We start from the raw sequence: 16,302 nt of genomic DNA, 5'->3' as shown, positions 1-16,302 counted from the left end.
CGTAGGACAGCAATTTTCTTTCCTAGTCAGATCTGCGCTGTCCCAATCAGCTATGCAACTCACTCAGCCGATCAGGCAACCCGGCGGGGCCGTTTACTACGTTACTGAGCCTCCCGGAGCCCGGGTCTGAGTGATAGCCTCCTGACAGGCGGTCACCTGGCGATCGGACGCGAGCCTGGTTCTTGAAGCCTGGGACTCGCAAAAAGATGCATCGAGATCATCATGTTCTGGGACAAAGACCTCACTCAGACCCCCAACTCTACCCACGTCCCAACAAGGGATTACATCAACAACATGGTCGATACATTGTCAACCAACAACGATATCTTCATCTCAGTTCACTGCGCCATAGACCAACCTCTCAGATCCGTCTTCAACTACACCATCGCAACTCAGAAGCATACCAAGCTCTACACCATCATCGCTTTGACTCTGACCGCAGTGCGTCGCGCTGAGCAACAACCCGATACTATCCTCAGTCTCTATAAGTTCCTCTTCTTGCTGATCAACGAACATATCGTTCGTCCGCATATGTCAGGCCTTAACTTTAACTTTAAAAATCTCTTTGATCTTCAATAAACTTGACTTGAACGAAAACTCATTCGACTCAGTGACTGTTTCCGATACCCTAAACCTTAATCACTAGATTAACTTTGAACTTTGAACTTTGAACTTGAACTTGAACTTAAACCTTAAACTCAAACTTAAACTCAAACTTCAACTCTGAGGCGAGCCCACAAAGACCACCCCATCCTCCCCTTGTAACTTCAAATCAAACTAACCGTTACAACATCAGTAGTACCCCTTTAACGAGCTCTTAGCCCCATTCCACTAGGCGTGTTCGGTACGCCAATTACAGGTCAATTCTGAATTCTCAATTGTGGGCCACATTTAAGATTTCAGAACGCGCGCAGAAAACGTGTTCGGTATTGCAATTTAATAAGTCATGTTGTAAGATAATAGTAACATTTTAAGATTCAAACCGTGCCCTTGCTCCCATCAACCATGCCGATTCAGCGAGACACGCCACGGATGTATGGGAGGCGCACCCTCCTCTACCATTTGGAGAAGGCTGTGGTCAATCGCTCATCAGCGCGCATCATGCAGATTCTCATGCTCACGATTTCGCAGCATTCACGGCAGAGCATGCGGCTTCTTGGCATGGGGGTTGGTGATGCATTGTTTTGGCTGTTTCGTTCAAAACGTCGGGTGCGGGAGCTTGTGTGCTTGTTGTCTATGATGGACATGAACAACCGTATCGTCAATCTGCCCTTTCAGCGGACCGGATCGCAGGGACCACTGAAGACGCCAGATTCCTTCTCGCACGTGGAATTCGTGCAGCAGTTCCGTTTTCGTAAAGTACATTTTCATCGCATTCTGCGATGCTTGAAGGATGATAACGGGCAGCCAATGATGGTAGGGGACGAACCAATCTTGTTGAAGTTTGGAAAGCGAGGGCACAGGACATCCGTGCGTGCAGACTCAGCCTTCATGATTTTCCTGCGTCGGCTGTCATATCCTGCGCGGTGGTGCGATCTGGTATATATTCTAGGTGGGTCCATCACAGTTCTTTCCGAAACTTTCAATCACATGGTCAGAATCTTGCACAAGAGGTACGCTATCTTGTTGGCAAGCATGCGGCCTTGGAGGCATCGATTTAGCCAATTTGCTGCTCACATGCGAAGTTGGGGTTGTCCACATGACAACCTTGTCGCTATTTTTGACGGTCATTTACAGCCCACGTGCCGACCCGGGGGTGATGCTAACTGGAACTTGACCCTACATGACAGGCAGACGTTTGCCGGAAAGGAGAGGCTGCACGGGTTGAAGTATCAGGCTTGTGTATTCCCGAATGGGATATGCTGCGTGTGGGGGCCTTGGAGGGGTTGTGAACACGATGCAACAATGTTTCGGCGGTCTGACGTTCTTGAAACCTTGCGCGAGGTGTCAGAGGAGCAGGGGGTGGACTTCTGCTGTTTTGGGGATTCGGCGTATCCCCTTAGCCGCTTCATGCAGCACATCTTGAAGGCTCCAGCGGAAGGGGAGCTCACGCGCCTGGAGAGGAGGTATAACGCCCTTATGGGCCGCTTTCGCATTGTCATTGAGAATTGCTTTGGAGAGGCAACTCAATACTTCGGCATGCTGCAACACCGACACAATCTGCGTTTGGGGAGCCAGCAGGTTGGGAAGCTCTTTCCTCTTGCGATGTTCATTTTCAACATCCACACTCTGTTTTATGGGAACCAGACAACAGCATACTTCGAAGGGGAGCACATGGTACTGGATGTGTCTGTGGAGGATTACCTGTCGTTGGCAGATGAGTTTCAATAAAGAAAACCTCTACCGTTAGTCGTTCCCTTTCAGCATCTTCACCAGATAATCTGGGATGTTCACACCCCTGTCATGCAAAGCCAGAAACGCGTTCATCGCATCGGCCGCCCGCTGCGAGCGAGTAGCTTCCGCCTTAATTCGTTCTGCCTGGGCCTTGATGATATCTGCCTCGGCCTTGAGGACCTGTGCCTTCCCAAACTGCTCCATAACGGCTCTGTCGTTTGCCTGAGAGGACTCCAGTAGATCGCACAGGCGGTCTTGCTGACTGAGAACGCCCGCAACATGGTCGGAGGACGGGCTGCCGCTTTTGCGGTTGGGCCCTTTCCCGTTGGGATACAGAGCTGGATCCTGCTTGGCGCGCTTCTGTAGACCGCATGAGGTGCCACGCCCATAGCTGCCTCCCTGTTCATTCTTCTTGCGCGTTTTCTGAACAGAATTATCCTCCTCGGAACTCGGATCTGCAGGCTCGGGGGAGGGAGTTAAGCACTGCTCAGTCTGTGCTGCGATGTTATAACCACAACGTTTAGCGGTGGTCTCCATAGCACCCTGTAGCCTCTCCCTGGCGTCATTCTCCTCATCCTGAGCATCCCTCTTCTCCCTCTCCTTCCGGTCTTTCATAGCCTTCATCCGGCCGGCCAGATCGAGCATGAGCTGGTGCATCTCTGAAAGTTCCCCGCCACCATTCTGCCACAGCTTCACCCATTTTTCCTCACCTCCGTTAGCGATTTCCTCAGCTTGTTTCTCAATCTTGCGCCATTTGTCCTTCAAGGTGTTCAACTTCAGCTGCCCTGCAAACACAGGATGCCCGTTGAGCGCCTCCTGAGCCTCCTTCAGCGTCTTCTCCTTCTTCCCCCATTCAAATATGGCACCATCGTTGTATTGCATGACACATTTGATGATCTCTACCATGCGCTGTTCCCCATCCCCCTTGAATTGCATGGCCGCATGGGACAGTTCAGATGGCTCTCCCACGCCTACTGCATTAGGTTCTTCATCGCCTGCTCCAACACGTAGTGGAGCGCCGTGGGGATCTTCAGCCTGCATAGGTTGCTGCATGGTTGATGCGCGCGCGATTGGTGAATACAAGGACTGGATCTCGCAGGGCGCTTCAAGATTCTTTCACTAAGTCAAAAAAAAAGGAGAGAATTCTATATATATTAATATTAAAGAGAGTAACTGGTACAAATAAGTGTACCGCATATATATGTAATTTACTCAATTATCAGTACTGATCGCCGGTACAAATTAGTACCAGAGTTTTGAACCTTAGGCATTTCAAACGATCACGCCAACAATGCGTGCAAGGTACTGAAACTATGCATGTTTCGCGATAAATGTGTCCATCAACTGCAATTTTTTCAAAGCCATTCATGTTCACCTTCAAGTTCATCATCTACACACACATTCCAGGCTTCCAGGCTTTGGCTTTGCATGAACCTAAACTATCCTCTGGACTTCCCTCTTTCTTCACTCCTGTCTTTCTTCTGTCTAGTGCATATGATCATGATGTTCCAATCCCTCCTCCTACCATTTGCTTCTGTTAATCTACACCCATCACCCCCCCCCCGCCCCTTCCTTGCTTTGTCCCATTCTAAATTTCCCTTCCTTTACCTTCTCTCCGGTGGTAGGTTTCATCTCTCTTACTCTTCCCTCCCTCCCCTCCTTCCTTGGCATTCATGATGGTTTCTTGCGAGCCTTCCCTCCCACTCCTCACAGACTATGCTTGCGACTTCTTTCCATCCACCTATCCCAACCTCTCTTGTCCGCGTCTCTTTTGGCATCTTTATTTTATACCAAACTTCACTTCCGCTCACTTCCCTGGCAAGTTTCTCTTTAACATCGCCGCATAGCTCCCGGCTGTGCTGTCGGTCACAGCAGGGTCATCAGCCTGTGTCTCCTCACCGGGACCACCTGTCACATCATCATCATCTGCTGATGGGTCTGCAACAATCTGTTCAGCTGTTGGTGCAGCGCCTTCACTCCGATTGCTTCTCCATATAATTCCCAGATTCTTGTAGTAAGTAATGTACGAATATGAACAAAACCGTTTCCGCGTGCCAAGGTCCACCCATGCGTCTTTCCCATAAACTGTCTCAACCACTTCACGAAATCCTGTTCTGTAACATTGCATCAAGTTCTGTGGCATAATCTCTTCTCCTTGTGCAAGCACCCCCCGTTCCCGGCAAATCCTCTCCACTTCATTCATGACCACCCTCGCTTTGTTGATGTTCCTCCTTGTGTTGTAGTCTGTTATGTCGTCCCGGTACCGTGCAAGTCCAAGGTACTTGAATGGCCGGATCCTCCGCACTTGACCTGTGTCATCAATTATGTCCTGTCCAATATTCCACCACATGAACATGCTCCTCGTCGGCACCCGCAAAGGGAAGGTAAAGTTGCTTGGAACCATGTGCTTAGCACGTCCATCCATTTCCCCTTCCCACTCGAAATCGTCTCCCCCTACCTCCAATTCACTGCTCGCACGTAGCACTCCCTGCCCACTGCGAGCGGATTGGTTCGAGTTCACTTCTTCCTCAGCTCCTTGTCCATCTGCTGGAGAATCCAGTTCTTCCTCCATCATCTCCCTCGAATCATTGCGGCCGGCCACTCGGTCATCTTGTATCGCGGGGATGTTTAATCTGCCCAGAATCTGCATCACCTCTGCCCGTATCAACTCTTTGATACTCTCCGTTTGCTTCTGATTCTGCGCCTCAACCACGTTCTTGACCATACCTTCGAATTCCGCCATCTTCTTGACGATACCTTGGAATCCCGCCATCAATTGGCCGAATACACCACCACTGCCCATGCCTGCATCTGTCTCAATTCCCTGCATCATTGGTCTGTTAGTTGCACTGCACTGTCCACTGGAAGTTGTAGCATTGCTGCTGTTTGACAAGAATAATTCCTGTGCCTGCCCTGCCACCGTCTCGCCTCCTTCTGTGCTTCGAACGACTGTGAATGGAAGTGCTGAACCGGTGAAATGCGCCCTAATCTCCTGCCTGATTTCTCCCAGTTCTCTCAAGATGTCAGTCTTGGACGGGGTTCCACTGGCGGTCATCCCACATTCTGTACATCTGTGCACGGGTACGACAACCTCTTTTCGAAGCAACATGAGTCTTCTCATCGTGTCCGCACCAAATATACCAAACATAGGCATGCCCCATATGAAATGATCATTGTCAGGATACCATCCTTGTAAGGTAGGGAGATGATACAGAATGCTCGCAAGGAAGAATTCGGTACATTTCTTAAAACCGTTCGGGAATTGCTCGTATCCATCGACAAAACGCTCCCACCCTATCTCTTTCACCTGTCTCAACCCTTCCTGTGTGAAATGCGGAGGCAAAACCCCAAAATTGGCCGTGGTGCTATCGTTCCCTGCCAGTATTCTTCCCGCGAACTGATCTCCTCCCGTCCCACCAAGAATGTATCGATCCTGTGTATCTCCTAAACATAATAGTATCATGAAGTGAAGTCCAAATCCCTACATGCCATACCTATCTTCCAGTTGGCTCTTATGTACACTGTGGGTGCTCCTGAACATGTTAAAATCAGCAGTCATTCCAGATTGATAAAACATCAAACCTGGGCCATCCAGCATCCCTAGAAGGTGGGAAATACCACCCTTTCTTAACGAGTGCGTGCCAGGAATCCCAAAGTTGTCAGGTTGTTCCTCGCGTAGAACCCTTTGCAAAAGCTGTTGAAATCGATGTCGTTGGTCCCTCCCAATAAACAATTTGCTGCCTTGCTCTGACAAGCAAATCCCCCTGCATGCAAAGGTGTAAAGCCCAAGAATGAGGATCGGGCAAATTTCAGGGCTGTGCGGAGCCGCAAAAACATGTTTCACACGAGTGCTCTTCAAATCCGTGCCTATGCCTGCTTGGTCCGTTTTAGTTCGAAGCAACACTACTTTCATGGCGTCTTCTTCCCACGACAGGTGTTCCAAATGAAGGATGTCCAGTGATTCACTCCGACATACCAGGTTCCACATGAGGTTGGTGCATAGCCAACCGAAAAGCCATGAGTCCCCGGGTTCTGTGCTTCCCCTGCGAGGTTTGATATGTCTCACAAAGTTGCACAACATTCGATACTGCTGCATGTTGATAGCAGTTCGACCTTCTTCCATGGACATTATCCCTTTGCTCTTCTTTTGTGCGACCACCTTCTTGTATGAATGCATACTGTCCTCCAATTCAAGGTCCAATGAAACATCTTTTGGTATCCCCGTCGCTGTGAAGGGTACTTTCCTTCGCTTGTACAGATATTTCAAAGCACTTTTGTACCCTCGGATGGTGGACACCGCAACGGTTGCTTTCTCTGATGCTTTTGTAGAAGCAGATCCTTCGCCATTCTCCGGGACCTCCGGGACCTCCGGGACCTCCGGGACCTCATCTTCCTCTTGTCCATCATCCTCGCCGATGTCTTGGTTGATGTGCATAGACGATGAAGCTTCTTCCAATGCTATTGATGCGTTACTATCATGGTTGCCAGTTTGACCTCGTGGTCTCTTCCTTGCTCGGGCCAACTGGTCGTTTCCAGACAAATATCCGAAAAAAGCGAGAAGCGGTTCATATGGAAGTGGTACCTTCAAATTATCCAAAGACTCAGTCAAAGCGCAATGATAAGCTGGAAAGGATTTGAAGAAAAGTATCATTGCAAATATGCGATATGCGTAGGTTTTCTGCGTGCTGATGCTGACCCTGTGCGATTCTAAGTTCCTGAATGCTTGCACGTTGCTGTCACTGTTCGTTGCCATCGGTGCGTCGGGATCATTGAAAACGGACAGTATGTCAAACTCATCTCCTTCCCGCGTCCGTTTACGTGGCCTGCCACCCACCCCAAGTCTCTTGCCGCCTCTCTGACATGTTCCGCAATAGTCCCCTTGATCGCTATTAGCACGTTGAAAGGCACATAGAATATGGAATTTTTTTTGGCAACTTCGACATACCTTCAACTGTGCATCATCTCTTTCCCGCAACTGACAATCAGGTCCAAATAAGCATGTGCTGCCATTTTCAGTCGCCATGTCACCCTATGTTGATGCTGCGTGTTTTCAGTTCCGATGATATATAGCGATGTTTTGCCCCAATCCTGCAATGTGACCAGGCCCAATCCTGAAGACTGGTGTAAGATGGAAGGGATTGCTTGGCGAACAGCAAGAAATGAGTGCATACCGGATGATGAAGGATGAAATAAGCTGGAAGGCGACGATGGAATGCTTGTGGTGCTCTTGGTTGTACCACTTGGTTGTACCACTGTGGTAGTTTGCATTGTAGCACCGGTACTTTCAAAATGTAACCGTTACCTTCACCCCTTCTGCAGTGGGTTTTAGATGGGGTATCAATTGACCCACCCCATGGGATTACAGGCATGTATCACCCCCCACCCCCCTTCCTTCCTACTTGTGCGATCCTCTATCCCTGTGTTTTTCTTTCCCTTGTGTACCGGTCGTACTGAAAATTAGTACCACGATATAAAGTTTAAAATTGTTCAATTGTCCTTTTACATACTAACGCCCTTGAAAACTGCGATATGACGTTCTTGATCAAGGTTTCTCTTGTAGGACCGGTCCCTATTAATCATTTTATCCCCCGATGCCAGCGCTCTAAAACATAAATAGACAACAAATTGAGATTTTAGGGCACTTTTTTCAAATTTTACCAAAAAAGAGAATCCTAAGCTTTTTTTGGAGGCGCCCTACATCTTGGGATACATTCATTTTGTTTTGGTCCCTTGAATTTTTTTTTGGTCCCTCAGGCTCAGTTCAGATCCGGCGAGCCGGGCGCCAGCCCGCGGCGCGGCCGCGGCCGGGCCGCGTGTCGTTTGTCAGTTAGGCCACGGTACTATAAACTTCGGCGGACTCCTGACGCCGGCCGGGCGGTGCCGCACCGTCTCGGAGGCTCCGACAGTCCGACTCCGAGGCTCATCAGTGATCCTGCCGCGGGCCGCCGCCGGGCCGGGCGCATGATCGGCCGACCGTATGGCACTGAGCCTGAGTGCCGCAGTGCCGCAGTGTAACGGGGGCCGTTGAACCCGTGACGCCGCCGCCGGGCCGGACTCGGCGGCCGGGCGGAGCGGCTCCTCGAGCCCGGCCTGAGCTGCCCGGCCGCGGTTTGAACTTGCGGCATAGCGCCGCACCGGCCCGGTGACCGTCGTACGGGCTGCCGCGGCCGCCCCCCCCCCGGGTGAGCAAACTTGAAACCGGCGGCGGCGTTCAACCGTAGAAACCGGCGGCGGCGTTCAACTACTACAGTACCGTGGTGCGGCATAGTACAACGGTCCGACCCGGCCCGCCCCCCCCGGCCTGGCCCGGCCGACTGAGTGACGGTGACGACGGTGATCATCCGATCCATTTAGGATCGGACGGCGCCCCGCCACTCGGATCTTTCCGTTTCCGATTGTTACAGTCGCTGCGGCGGGCCCGGAACAATGAGCGGTCGGTGATCGGCTGAGGTGTCACGGCGCAATTGAAGGGTATGAGGGAGATGAAATGAGCCGTTTCAAAATTGAACCCTACGGTAGGGGTAGTCTAAATTCGAAGGTAGGGTGGGTAGTCGAAAGTGTAGTAACAGATCGTGAAGGGCCTGCTGACATAAAAGAAGATTATAAGACAAAAACAGAAAAATAAACTTTCAAAAGATCTTTTTAAAACTTCTTAATAATATTTTTGAGTCAGCAAGCTTACAGAGGGGCGTATCTCCGTTGGCGACCTCTCCACAGGCTCGACTCCTTCCTCTTTGCCCCACCCCCACCCCCACCTTGTCCACCATTTGTATGCTGGGTCCCTGGCCAATCTCGTTCGTATTGTTTTGTACCCACCCATATCCTCGTGACTTGGACTTGGCGGGGGTAGTACCCTGATCGTGTAATATGTCCCTAGGGGGTGGGGGTGGGGGCTGTGCACGGGGTAAACTGCAGGGGTTAAACCTCAACTCAAAAAAAAGGCCACCCCCACCCTGTCGTTCCCTGGTAAAACGACGACGACCCCCTACCACCCACCCAATCTCCTTGCCCGTCAGACCAATCGTCATGACCCCAGGTACCCCTCCCCACCATATCATTTCTCTGTGAAACTCACCCCTTCTTCACTTCATCCGACCATGACCCCACACCCGTACTTCAAAATCCTGACTACCCCACCCACCACTCCCTTTCCGACTTGTAGCGCCGACGGACCCTCGGTGACAAAGATCATTCCGATGGCGAGGACCCAGACCTTCAACGGCGCATGCATCGTCCGCGTGGATCTTGTTCTTGGCGAGCGGTAGAGCTGCCGAAGCACAAACATCGACTTACACGTACATCGTTCCTCTTCTCAGATCGCTCCGTTCCTCCCCTCCTCCAGCGCACTACACGTTCCAGGCTTCACATCGTTGCCTATCCCTTGCAACAGGTCCCTTGAGATTATCGGCGTCTTGCAGCACAAGGCACACGGGCAAACAGACAGTTGATTGTGAGCACAGCATTCTGAAGGCTTCGCGGGATCAGACAATGTGGAGGGCTTCATTATCTTCATGTGATTCAGCGCGGTGCTAAACTGAGAGAATACAACAATGAGTGAGGAACCCAATCGGCCAAGGGACGGCGAGGATGGCCAACGAAGGGATGACTCTGACTCTGAGTCTGCCAGCTCATCGAATCTTCTCCGCTCGGACTCGTTCTCAAGAGAGCAATTTCAGAATGAAAGCGCAGTATCGATGAACGCAGTCACCAACTCGTACTTCTTCGAAGAACTGTCGCGCTCTTTGGGACGGCAGAGAGCTGCTGTCTGGTATCAGAACTCATCAGCTCAGTCTAGAAGTGTCTCTTCATCACCAAAGTCAGGTGATGGTCCAGGACATGCAGGGCAGGTCAATCCTGGCTTATCCCCTTCCCATTCTCCCCGATTGTTTCCACAACCCTCGGCCAACTCACCTCTGATCAGAAACTTGATATCTCGCAAGCTGAAGAAAATGAACAAGAGCACAGAAGCAAAGCAGGCCGCCAATCTCAACTCCATTCATGAGAAGGAGCACGGCATGAGTGATAGCAGTCCGGCTCAGATAGCGCAGAGCATCGAGAAAATCTCGTTGGACAAGAGTGAAGGTAGCGATGATCGAATGGGCGCCAAAAGCTCTTCAGACAGTAATACTTGATTGCCATGACTTGCTTCGCAAGCTGCTGTTCGCAGCATGGTTGCAGGGCGAAAATATGAACTGATCGGCTTCCCGTACAACGAGACTCCTGGACAAACCAGATTACTTTGTGGCTTTTCGTTGGAGATGCCCCACTCAATAGGTTTGCTGTTCTTGCGACGGACGAAGTGTATCAGGAATCTAGACAAAGCCGGAGCATTCCTTGAAATGAAAAGGTGGAAAAGATTCACGCTGAGCAGTCGGTGGAGAGGGGCAAAGCCTCTCAAACCGAATTCCCAAACCGTACCAATAACTCATTGAGGATATTTCTTAGCTCTCTTGTTGATTGATAACTTGCCTGTGGCACTTTACACCAAAAACTGCATCAATGCAAGCTTTTTGGATCACGTCCTGTGGCGTCTTGAGGTGTCAACACAGTAAAGCAACAGGGTACACTTCTGTGTTCCTTCGACAATAATAAATCAGTCAAATCACATCGGTTTATTCTGAAATTTATGAACTGAATCCATTTCTACGTGTGCATCAATTTCATCCATCGCGAAACACTGGGAAGAACACCGATATTTGGCAGAGGAAAACGTGGCGAGATAGAACGATCTGTTGAATTTTGAGAAATCCTCAGATTCTGTGCTATCACGATGCGACAAATGACATGATCTTGTTGAACAAATTTAACGAAACGAATTTCGGTTCCTACATTTAGCCTTGACGAGAAGCCCCCCTTCCCCAGCTAGCTTCTCAACTTAGTCGTCAGCGAGGATTGGAGGATCTCGACCTGAAAATATCCCGTATATTTCGTTCAGCTCTACATTCCACACAATCTGAATCTATCTGTGGAATTTGCTTGTCGTGTATGATGCGCATTGTTGCATCAATGTCTCAGTGTTTAGTAACATCTCACGGCACTAAGGTGCATCCGAGCAAAAAGCATGCTCCCAAGTGCAAAATTGACTGAGTGAGGGCAAAGATACGTTCCTTACAGCCAACTGTCTATTGGAGTATCGCTGCAGGTACAAGATCGAGATTCCAACCGCAGTAGCGCAGTAATATCTCTGGTACGTGAACATTGCGCGTCAGAGACACGCATACAGAGCAATTCACTCAAGGGCTTTGTTGAGTACTTTAGCACCGCAACATAAGAACATAAACGGGAAAGCAAGACTTCATATCAATTCGTCTGGAATTTTTCAGGATGTCCTTGAAGAATAAAATCTATGATAGTCAGATGGGCGACACGAGGGAACTAGTAATTTAGCAGGACAAACTAGGGAAAATCGTCAAACGTTTGGACATTTCAACGGAAATCAACACCTTGAAGCAATTCAAATGTCAATGCTTTTGATTGCATCAAGATACGAAATAATAAGGGCTGTATCCTCAGTGCAACATGGATACTCGTTGCAAGGAGACAAGAAGCAAGGAAAAAGACTGCCGTCGTGACAACAGCACTATAAATACAACAAATTATACAAACTATCTTCCATGGACCCTCGACACTGAGGCCAGCAGACATATCATACCTTTCAGTGATATCAATATATGTTGATGATATGAATAATCATCCCCTTTGTCTATCATTTGTTCCAGGCAAGCACATACTCATGTTCATTGCGCAAGGCCTAAGCAATTCATGTCATGTCAACAAACTCCGCCATGCTATCTGTTGATGACAATCAGACATCAGATTCGAAACGATTGTAACAAGACAAGACTTCATGTTGGCAGAAACTTTCTCCCCGTGCCACTGCCTGCATGCGGATTGACGCATCGTCGATTGTTCCTCGTCAAATCCTTTCGGTCACTCGAACTACCCCACCCCCCAGATCCCTTTGGTCCCTACACCCCTACCTTGGAGAACGACAAGACCATACAAAAAAAATTGTTTTTTTTTGATGTGAAGGGATGCGGAATGTATGGTCAGCAAGACGAGAAGATGCGCTTTTCTACCGACTGGTTACGTCAGCAATCCTTGGGGCGCAATGTACCGGATACCATTGTGTTGACGAAATGCACAACCTTTCAGATTTCAATGTCAGCAACACCTTGCTGACTTTTTCTTCCTTTACAAGTCAGCAGACCTTGTGGTAAAGTCCCGATCCTCTAAAACTCCTACCCCCCACCCCCTCAATATCGATAAAAACTGGGGATATCCTCAGAAATTCAGACACCTCAGCACTGATCCCGTGAGCCACCAAGAAGTCTTGGAAGCGGAAAGAGTCTTTTTGACAACAGCTCCGTATCTGAAGTATCTGAAGATGTGTCAGCACAATCACGGATCATGACGAACGCCGCCCTCGGTCTTCATCAAGTTGCTGCCTCCCGTCCTTCTCCTCGACCTGCTCACACGCCCTCCTGTCATTCCTCCCCTATTTGTTCCCTTGACTCAAATACATTCTCTCCTCTTATATCTCATCCTCGCCACTCTTTCTCTTGGTGCACTCTTCTCTGCTGTGTGCATACGAGGCCAGAAACATCCATTGCTACGAATTCGTAGGGAACTGGTTTCTACGGAGAACAGTTTGCTCCAGGGGAGGCTCTCTTAAACGGGACCCTGCCACAAAATCCCCCCTGATTCACCATTGTTGTCAACATTACACTGCAAGCTCCCACTCTCTTCCTTACTCGGAGTCTTCCTGAGACAAGCTGGTGATGCTGGACAGCTCCAGGCTGTATTACGAGTACACAGAAAAGGAAGGAATGTCAATTCTCACCAAGAAGAAGACAGCAAGGGTGTTGTCTAGCGCAGATCTATATTTTTTTGAAGAGCTCTCTACTTCTATGGGGGTGACTGAGGCAAAGAAATGGCTGAAGAGCTGTCGGGGAGAATCGTCTGTCAACTCTTCGAGGTCTACTTCACCGGTCAGGCAGCGGGCCCAGCCTGTCTCTTACGGCACCTTGAACGTCGAGAACATCCAGTCAAGGAGGTATGCTCAAGAGGCTGTCGAGAACCGTTCCTACACTCCCAGAGCATGTGATAAGTCTACAATGGGTGCTGGCAATAACAGCCAACAAGGCAGGGAGCTGGCTTTGAAATTCGAGCATGCAAGAAGGGACTCCGACAAGAGCGAGCAGGCGGGTCTTCTTTACACTGACGCTGCACACCTTCTCGACGAATAGATCTATTTTTTCTCCATTTAATGAAATTTTACAAATCATGTGACGATAGGATTTAACCGTTCCTGGTGACCGTCCGAAGTTTTGAGTTGGACTCCGGGAGTTTGTAACACACCTCTGTGCGTTTGAGCTGCCTGATTGCTATCTGAGTAGTGTGTAGGATTATCACTGAGAGAGTCAACCTGTCTCAGAGTCTGACTTTCGGACCGGGGCCGGATCACTACCGGGAGGCTACCGTACAGTACTGACCGTACTGTACCGCCGTAAGCCGCGGCCCCGGGCCGCGCCGTCGGACTGGCCGGTGCCACCGGTGGATGATTCATGCGACCACTGCCGACTCAGTGATCCGAGCCTGAGTCGGCCGGCGGACTCGTACTGTTCGGCCGGCGGACTCGTACTGTACGGTACGGTCGGACGCCGAGTGGGCTGCCAGCCGGACTCGTCACCAGAGTTGCTGGAGGAGCCTCGGAAGTGACGGTCACGGCACTGAACCATTGATCAACTATGACGGAATGATCGCATTCCGGGGCCGGCCCGGGCCCTCACCGTCAGTCAGCCGGACTGAGTCTGACTGCCTCGGCTGAGCGTAGTAGCCTGCCGCACTGCCAGGCCGGGCCGGCCCGGGGGCCGAGGCGGTGTTCCGTACCGACGTGCTCTCGTACTGATTTTTAACTCAACTTTGAGTAAAGCTTTCAGGGCGTTGAGACTTTCAAGTCTGCTCCTCCGAATAACGGCTGAGTAACGGGTATTCCTAGGTGCAAACTGATCGTGCGCCTGGAAACCTGACGTTTTACTACACGGGGCTGCTGACCATGAGCTCCGAAAGATACCGTCGTGAAGCTTCCAGGATTCAGCAGGCTGTCATCAAGTGCCGATAAGCATCCTTACTACACGTCATCAATCTTGGAGGAAAAAAAGATTAGAAACCGGGGGAGCACGGTCGAAGGGGAGACGAGGGGGGTCAGGGGCAAGGGGTGGCTGGAAGGTCTTGATATACCGCAAGAGCCTTCGCCATGCAGCTCTCAAGAGATCAAGCTCGACAAGGAGGAGTCTACTAGATCGAGGAAAGGGTGAAAGAGGTGTTTTCAAGTACTGGTAGATGAACGCTGAGTTGCGAAGTAAAGAGTTCAGGAATTTGTTTTTGGGAAAGTTCTGCGTTGGACCAATACATTGATTTTTAGACCAGCTCACGACAAAGTCAATGTGGCAATACTTTCTTTGACGAAAGAATGCACAATCTCTCAAGAAATTTTTGAAGTTGATTAGCCTGCAAAGATGTTGTCATTATGATTTGAAAAAGAACATTAATGCGACTCAGGTCTTGTTCCGTGGCAAGTCTTGAGATGAAGAGAACAAGTGATTTCCCCGGGAATTTCAATCTGAAACTGGTCCCTGTGTGTGTATAAGCAATAAGCCAGATTAGTCATATTCTCTACCACGTTGCCTTTTTTTATGCTCAGTTGATACCAATTAGATTTTTTGCTTACAACAGGGGGATATCCACATAATTTAAAGCGATGAGAATGACCTCCGAGTCTTCAAGGCACTGGAATAAAGTAATGATGTTGAGATTTCTCCTTGAGTCGGTAGCCGCCAGACTCCCGGGCAGCCACACTGCAGTGTCCGATCACAACTTGAGTTAATGCCACGGTTGTCCACCGATGATCCGCCGAGGCTGAGGGCCCTGCGGCACTCCTGACTCCCGTGAGTCCGGCGGCGCGCTGGCTGCGCGAGTTGTGAAAGTTCTGAAGGCCGCTCAGCTCGTCAGTGAGGGCAGTGCAGCATGCCGTGGTCGGACTGTGACGGTGAGCCTGCGGCGAGCCTCCGAGCGACCGTCAGGCTACTACACTACTAGGCTACAGTACGGTACTTGAACTTAGTTACAGCCTGACCGTGTCAGTGAGTTCGGAGTCACCCGCTCGACGGTACGATCCCGCTCCCGGGGAGCCCCGGATCATCCCATCGGACTCAGGTGGCCCGGATTATCGGCCCGATCGGATCCGGTCTTCGGAACACTGAGTTGTAGCCGCATTGCCGGGATCCGATGATCAGTCCGTCAGCGGCCTGGCATCCGGGCTGGCGCGGCCCGGCCATTCTGGGGTCACGCTTTTGTGGAAGTTGTAGTCTGGAGGGTAGTGGGTGGCGAAAGGGGGGTCATTCGACGATTTTTAGCTATACCTGAAATCTAATTAGTAATATTTCAGGTTCTTGTCCAAATCCTGTTTATTAATGGCTTTTTAAATTTTGAAGCCGGGGCACACGCCTTCCCCCCCTTCCACGCTTCCCCCCGAGCTTCCCCTCCTCCCTCGGGCCTTGCCTGCCCTTGCAAGTTGTACTCTTCGCTCTGCATTCTTCAGCCCTCTCAGTCACAACGCTTCTGGATCTCTCTGCTCTCCTCCGAAATTTCTTTCCTCCTGAGTTTCATGCCTTACACACGCTCACGGCCTGTGCAAGGTTGAGTTACAGATAACTGCAACATGGCGCATCTTGACAAGGAAGCTCTTCGTACCGTGCCATGCAAGACCGTTGTCAAGCCCTACATGGCACTTTGCCAGTAGATCTACCGGGAGAAGGTTTGTTTCGTCGTTTGATGGAAACTAGGAGCGACGAATGCAACAGTGATCGACAGCCTGGGAATTTTCTTGCTGCAATGGGTTAAAATGCTGATATGAATAGTCTCAGGCTTATTTTCGGACAGTGACAAAGAACAGAAAGCATGGAA

At 50.2% G+C, this 16,302-nt stretch overlaps 7 protein-coding genes across 7 annotated transcripts in view; 3 read left to right on the top strand and 4 right to left on the bottom strand.

Annotated features, from left to right (window-relative positions):
• The window catches only part of GUITHDRAFT_135562 (hypothetical protein), a gene marked incomplete at both ends in the record, with an annotated part of 8,316 nt that extends 8,130 nt beyond the window's left edge, over positions 1–186 (top strand). The window contains one exon of the mRNA XM_005836786.1: positions 149–186. Within this exon, the coding sequence (XP_005836843.1) occupies positions 149–186 (38 nt within the window). The remainder of the gene's footprint in view (positions 1–148) is intronic.
• Positions 187–1,905: 1,719 nt separating this feature from the next.
• GUITHDRAFT_104257 (hypothetical protein) lies at positions 1,906–2,331 on the top strand (the record flags this gene model as incomplete). Its single annotated transcript, XM_005836785.1, has 1 exon — positions 1,906–2,331. The coding sequence occupies one exon, from the start codon at positions 1,906–1,908 to the stop codon at positions 2,329–2,331; it is 426 nt and encodes a 141-aa protein (XP_005836842.1).
• Positions 2,332–2,346: 15 nt separating this feature from the next.
• GUITHDRAFT_104256 (hypothetical protein) lies at positions 2,347–3,270 on the bottom strand (the record flags this gene model as incomplete). Its single annotated transcript, XM_005836784.1, has 1 exon — positions 2,347–3,270. The coding sequence occupies one exon, from the start codon at positions 3,268–3,270 to the stop codon at positions 2,347–2,349; it is 924 nt and encodes a 307-aa protein (XP_005836841.1).
• Positions 3,271–4,107: 837 nt separating this feature from the next.
• On the bottom strand, positions 4,108–4,857 carry GUITHDRAFT_151317 (hypothetical protein). Its single transcript, XM_005836783.1, has one exon. It carries the CDS (start codon positions 4,688–4,690, stop codon positions 4,142–4,144), a length of 549 nt encoding a protein of 182 aa, XP_005836840.1. The 5' UTR covers positions 4,691–4,857; the 3' UTR covers positions 4,108–4,141.
• A 204-nt stretch (positions 4,858–5,061) lies between these two features.
• Positions 5,062–6,559, bottom strand: GUITHDRAFT_151316 (hypothetical protein). The gene is made up of 3 exons (XM_005836782.1): positions 6,017–6,559; positions 5,829–5,960; positions 5,062–5,778 (listed from the first exon to the last, which is right to left on the bottom strand). Exons 1-3 carry the CDS (start codon positions 6,169–6,171, stop codon positions 5,700–5,702), a joined length of 366 nt encoding a protein of 121 aa, XP_005836839.1. The 5' UTR covers positions 6,172–6,559; the 3' UTR covers positions 5,062–5,699.
• Positions 6,560–9,528: 2,969 nt separating this feature from the next.
• GUITHDRAFT_151315 (hypothetical protein) lies at positions 9,529–9,939 on the bottom strand. Its single transcript, XM_005836781.1, has one exon. The coding sequence runs from the start codon at positions 9,836–9,838 to the stop codon at positions 9,647–9,649; it is 192 nt and encodes a 63-aa protein (XP_005836838.1). The 5' UTR covers positions 9,839–9,939; the 3' UTR covers positions 9,529–9,646.
• Positions 9,940–12,796: 2,857 nt separating this feature from the next.
• GUITHDRAFT_161957 (hypothetical protein) lies at positions 12,797–13,623 on the top strand. The gene has a single exon (XM_005836780.1). It carries the CDS (start codon positions 13,116–13,118, stop codon positions 13,581–13,583), a length of 468 nt encoding a protein of 155 aa, XP_005836837.1. The 5' UTR covers positions 12,797–13,115; the 3' UTR covers positions 13,584–13,623.
• Positions 13,624–16,302: the final 2,679 nt, after the last annotated feature.

This window comes from Guillardia theta (genome assembly GCF_000315625.1).
Source record: "Guillardia theta CCMP2712 unplaced genomic scaffold GUITHscaffold_16, whole genome shotgun sequence".
Taxonomy (NCBI): domain Eukaryota; class Cryptophyceae; order Pyrenomonadales; family Geminigeraceae; genus Guillardia; species Guillardia theta.
Note: the sequence above shows the minus strand (reverse complement) of the source record. Positions and strands in the feature narration are given on the sequence as shown.

What these genes read in the sequence shown, in the direction of transcription:
- GUITHDRAFT_151317 (XM_005836783.1), bottom strand. Translation starts at nt 4,690, where the DNA reads ATGTTCATGTGGTGGAATATTGGACAGGACATAATTGATGACACAGGT.
- GUITHDRAFT_151315 (XM_005836781.1), bottom strand. Translation starts at nt 9,838, where the DNA reads ATGAAGCCCTCCACATTGTCTGATCCCGCGAAGCCTTCAGAATGCTGT.
- GUITHDRAFT_151316 (XM_005836782.1), bottom strand. Translation starts at nt 6,171, where the DNA reads ATGTTTTTGCGGCTCCGCACAGCCCTGAAATTTGCCCGATCCTCATTC. An exon ending in TTCAACAGCTTTTGCAAAGG is followed by an intron (nt 5,961 to 6,016) that starts GTTCTACGCGAG and finishes GCACTCGTTAAG; the next exon opens with AAAGGGTGGTATTTCCCACC. An exon ending in AAGAGCCAACTGGAAGATAG is followed by an intron (nt 5,779 to 5,828) that starts GTATGGCATGTA and finishes TATTATGTTTAG; the next exon opens with GAGATACACAGGATCGATAC.
- GUITHDRAFT_161957 (XM_005836780.1), top strand. Translation starts at nt 13,116, where the DNA reads ATGCTGGACAGCTCCAGGCTGTATTACGAGTACACAGAAAAGGAAGGA.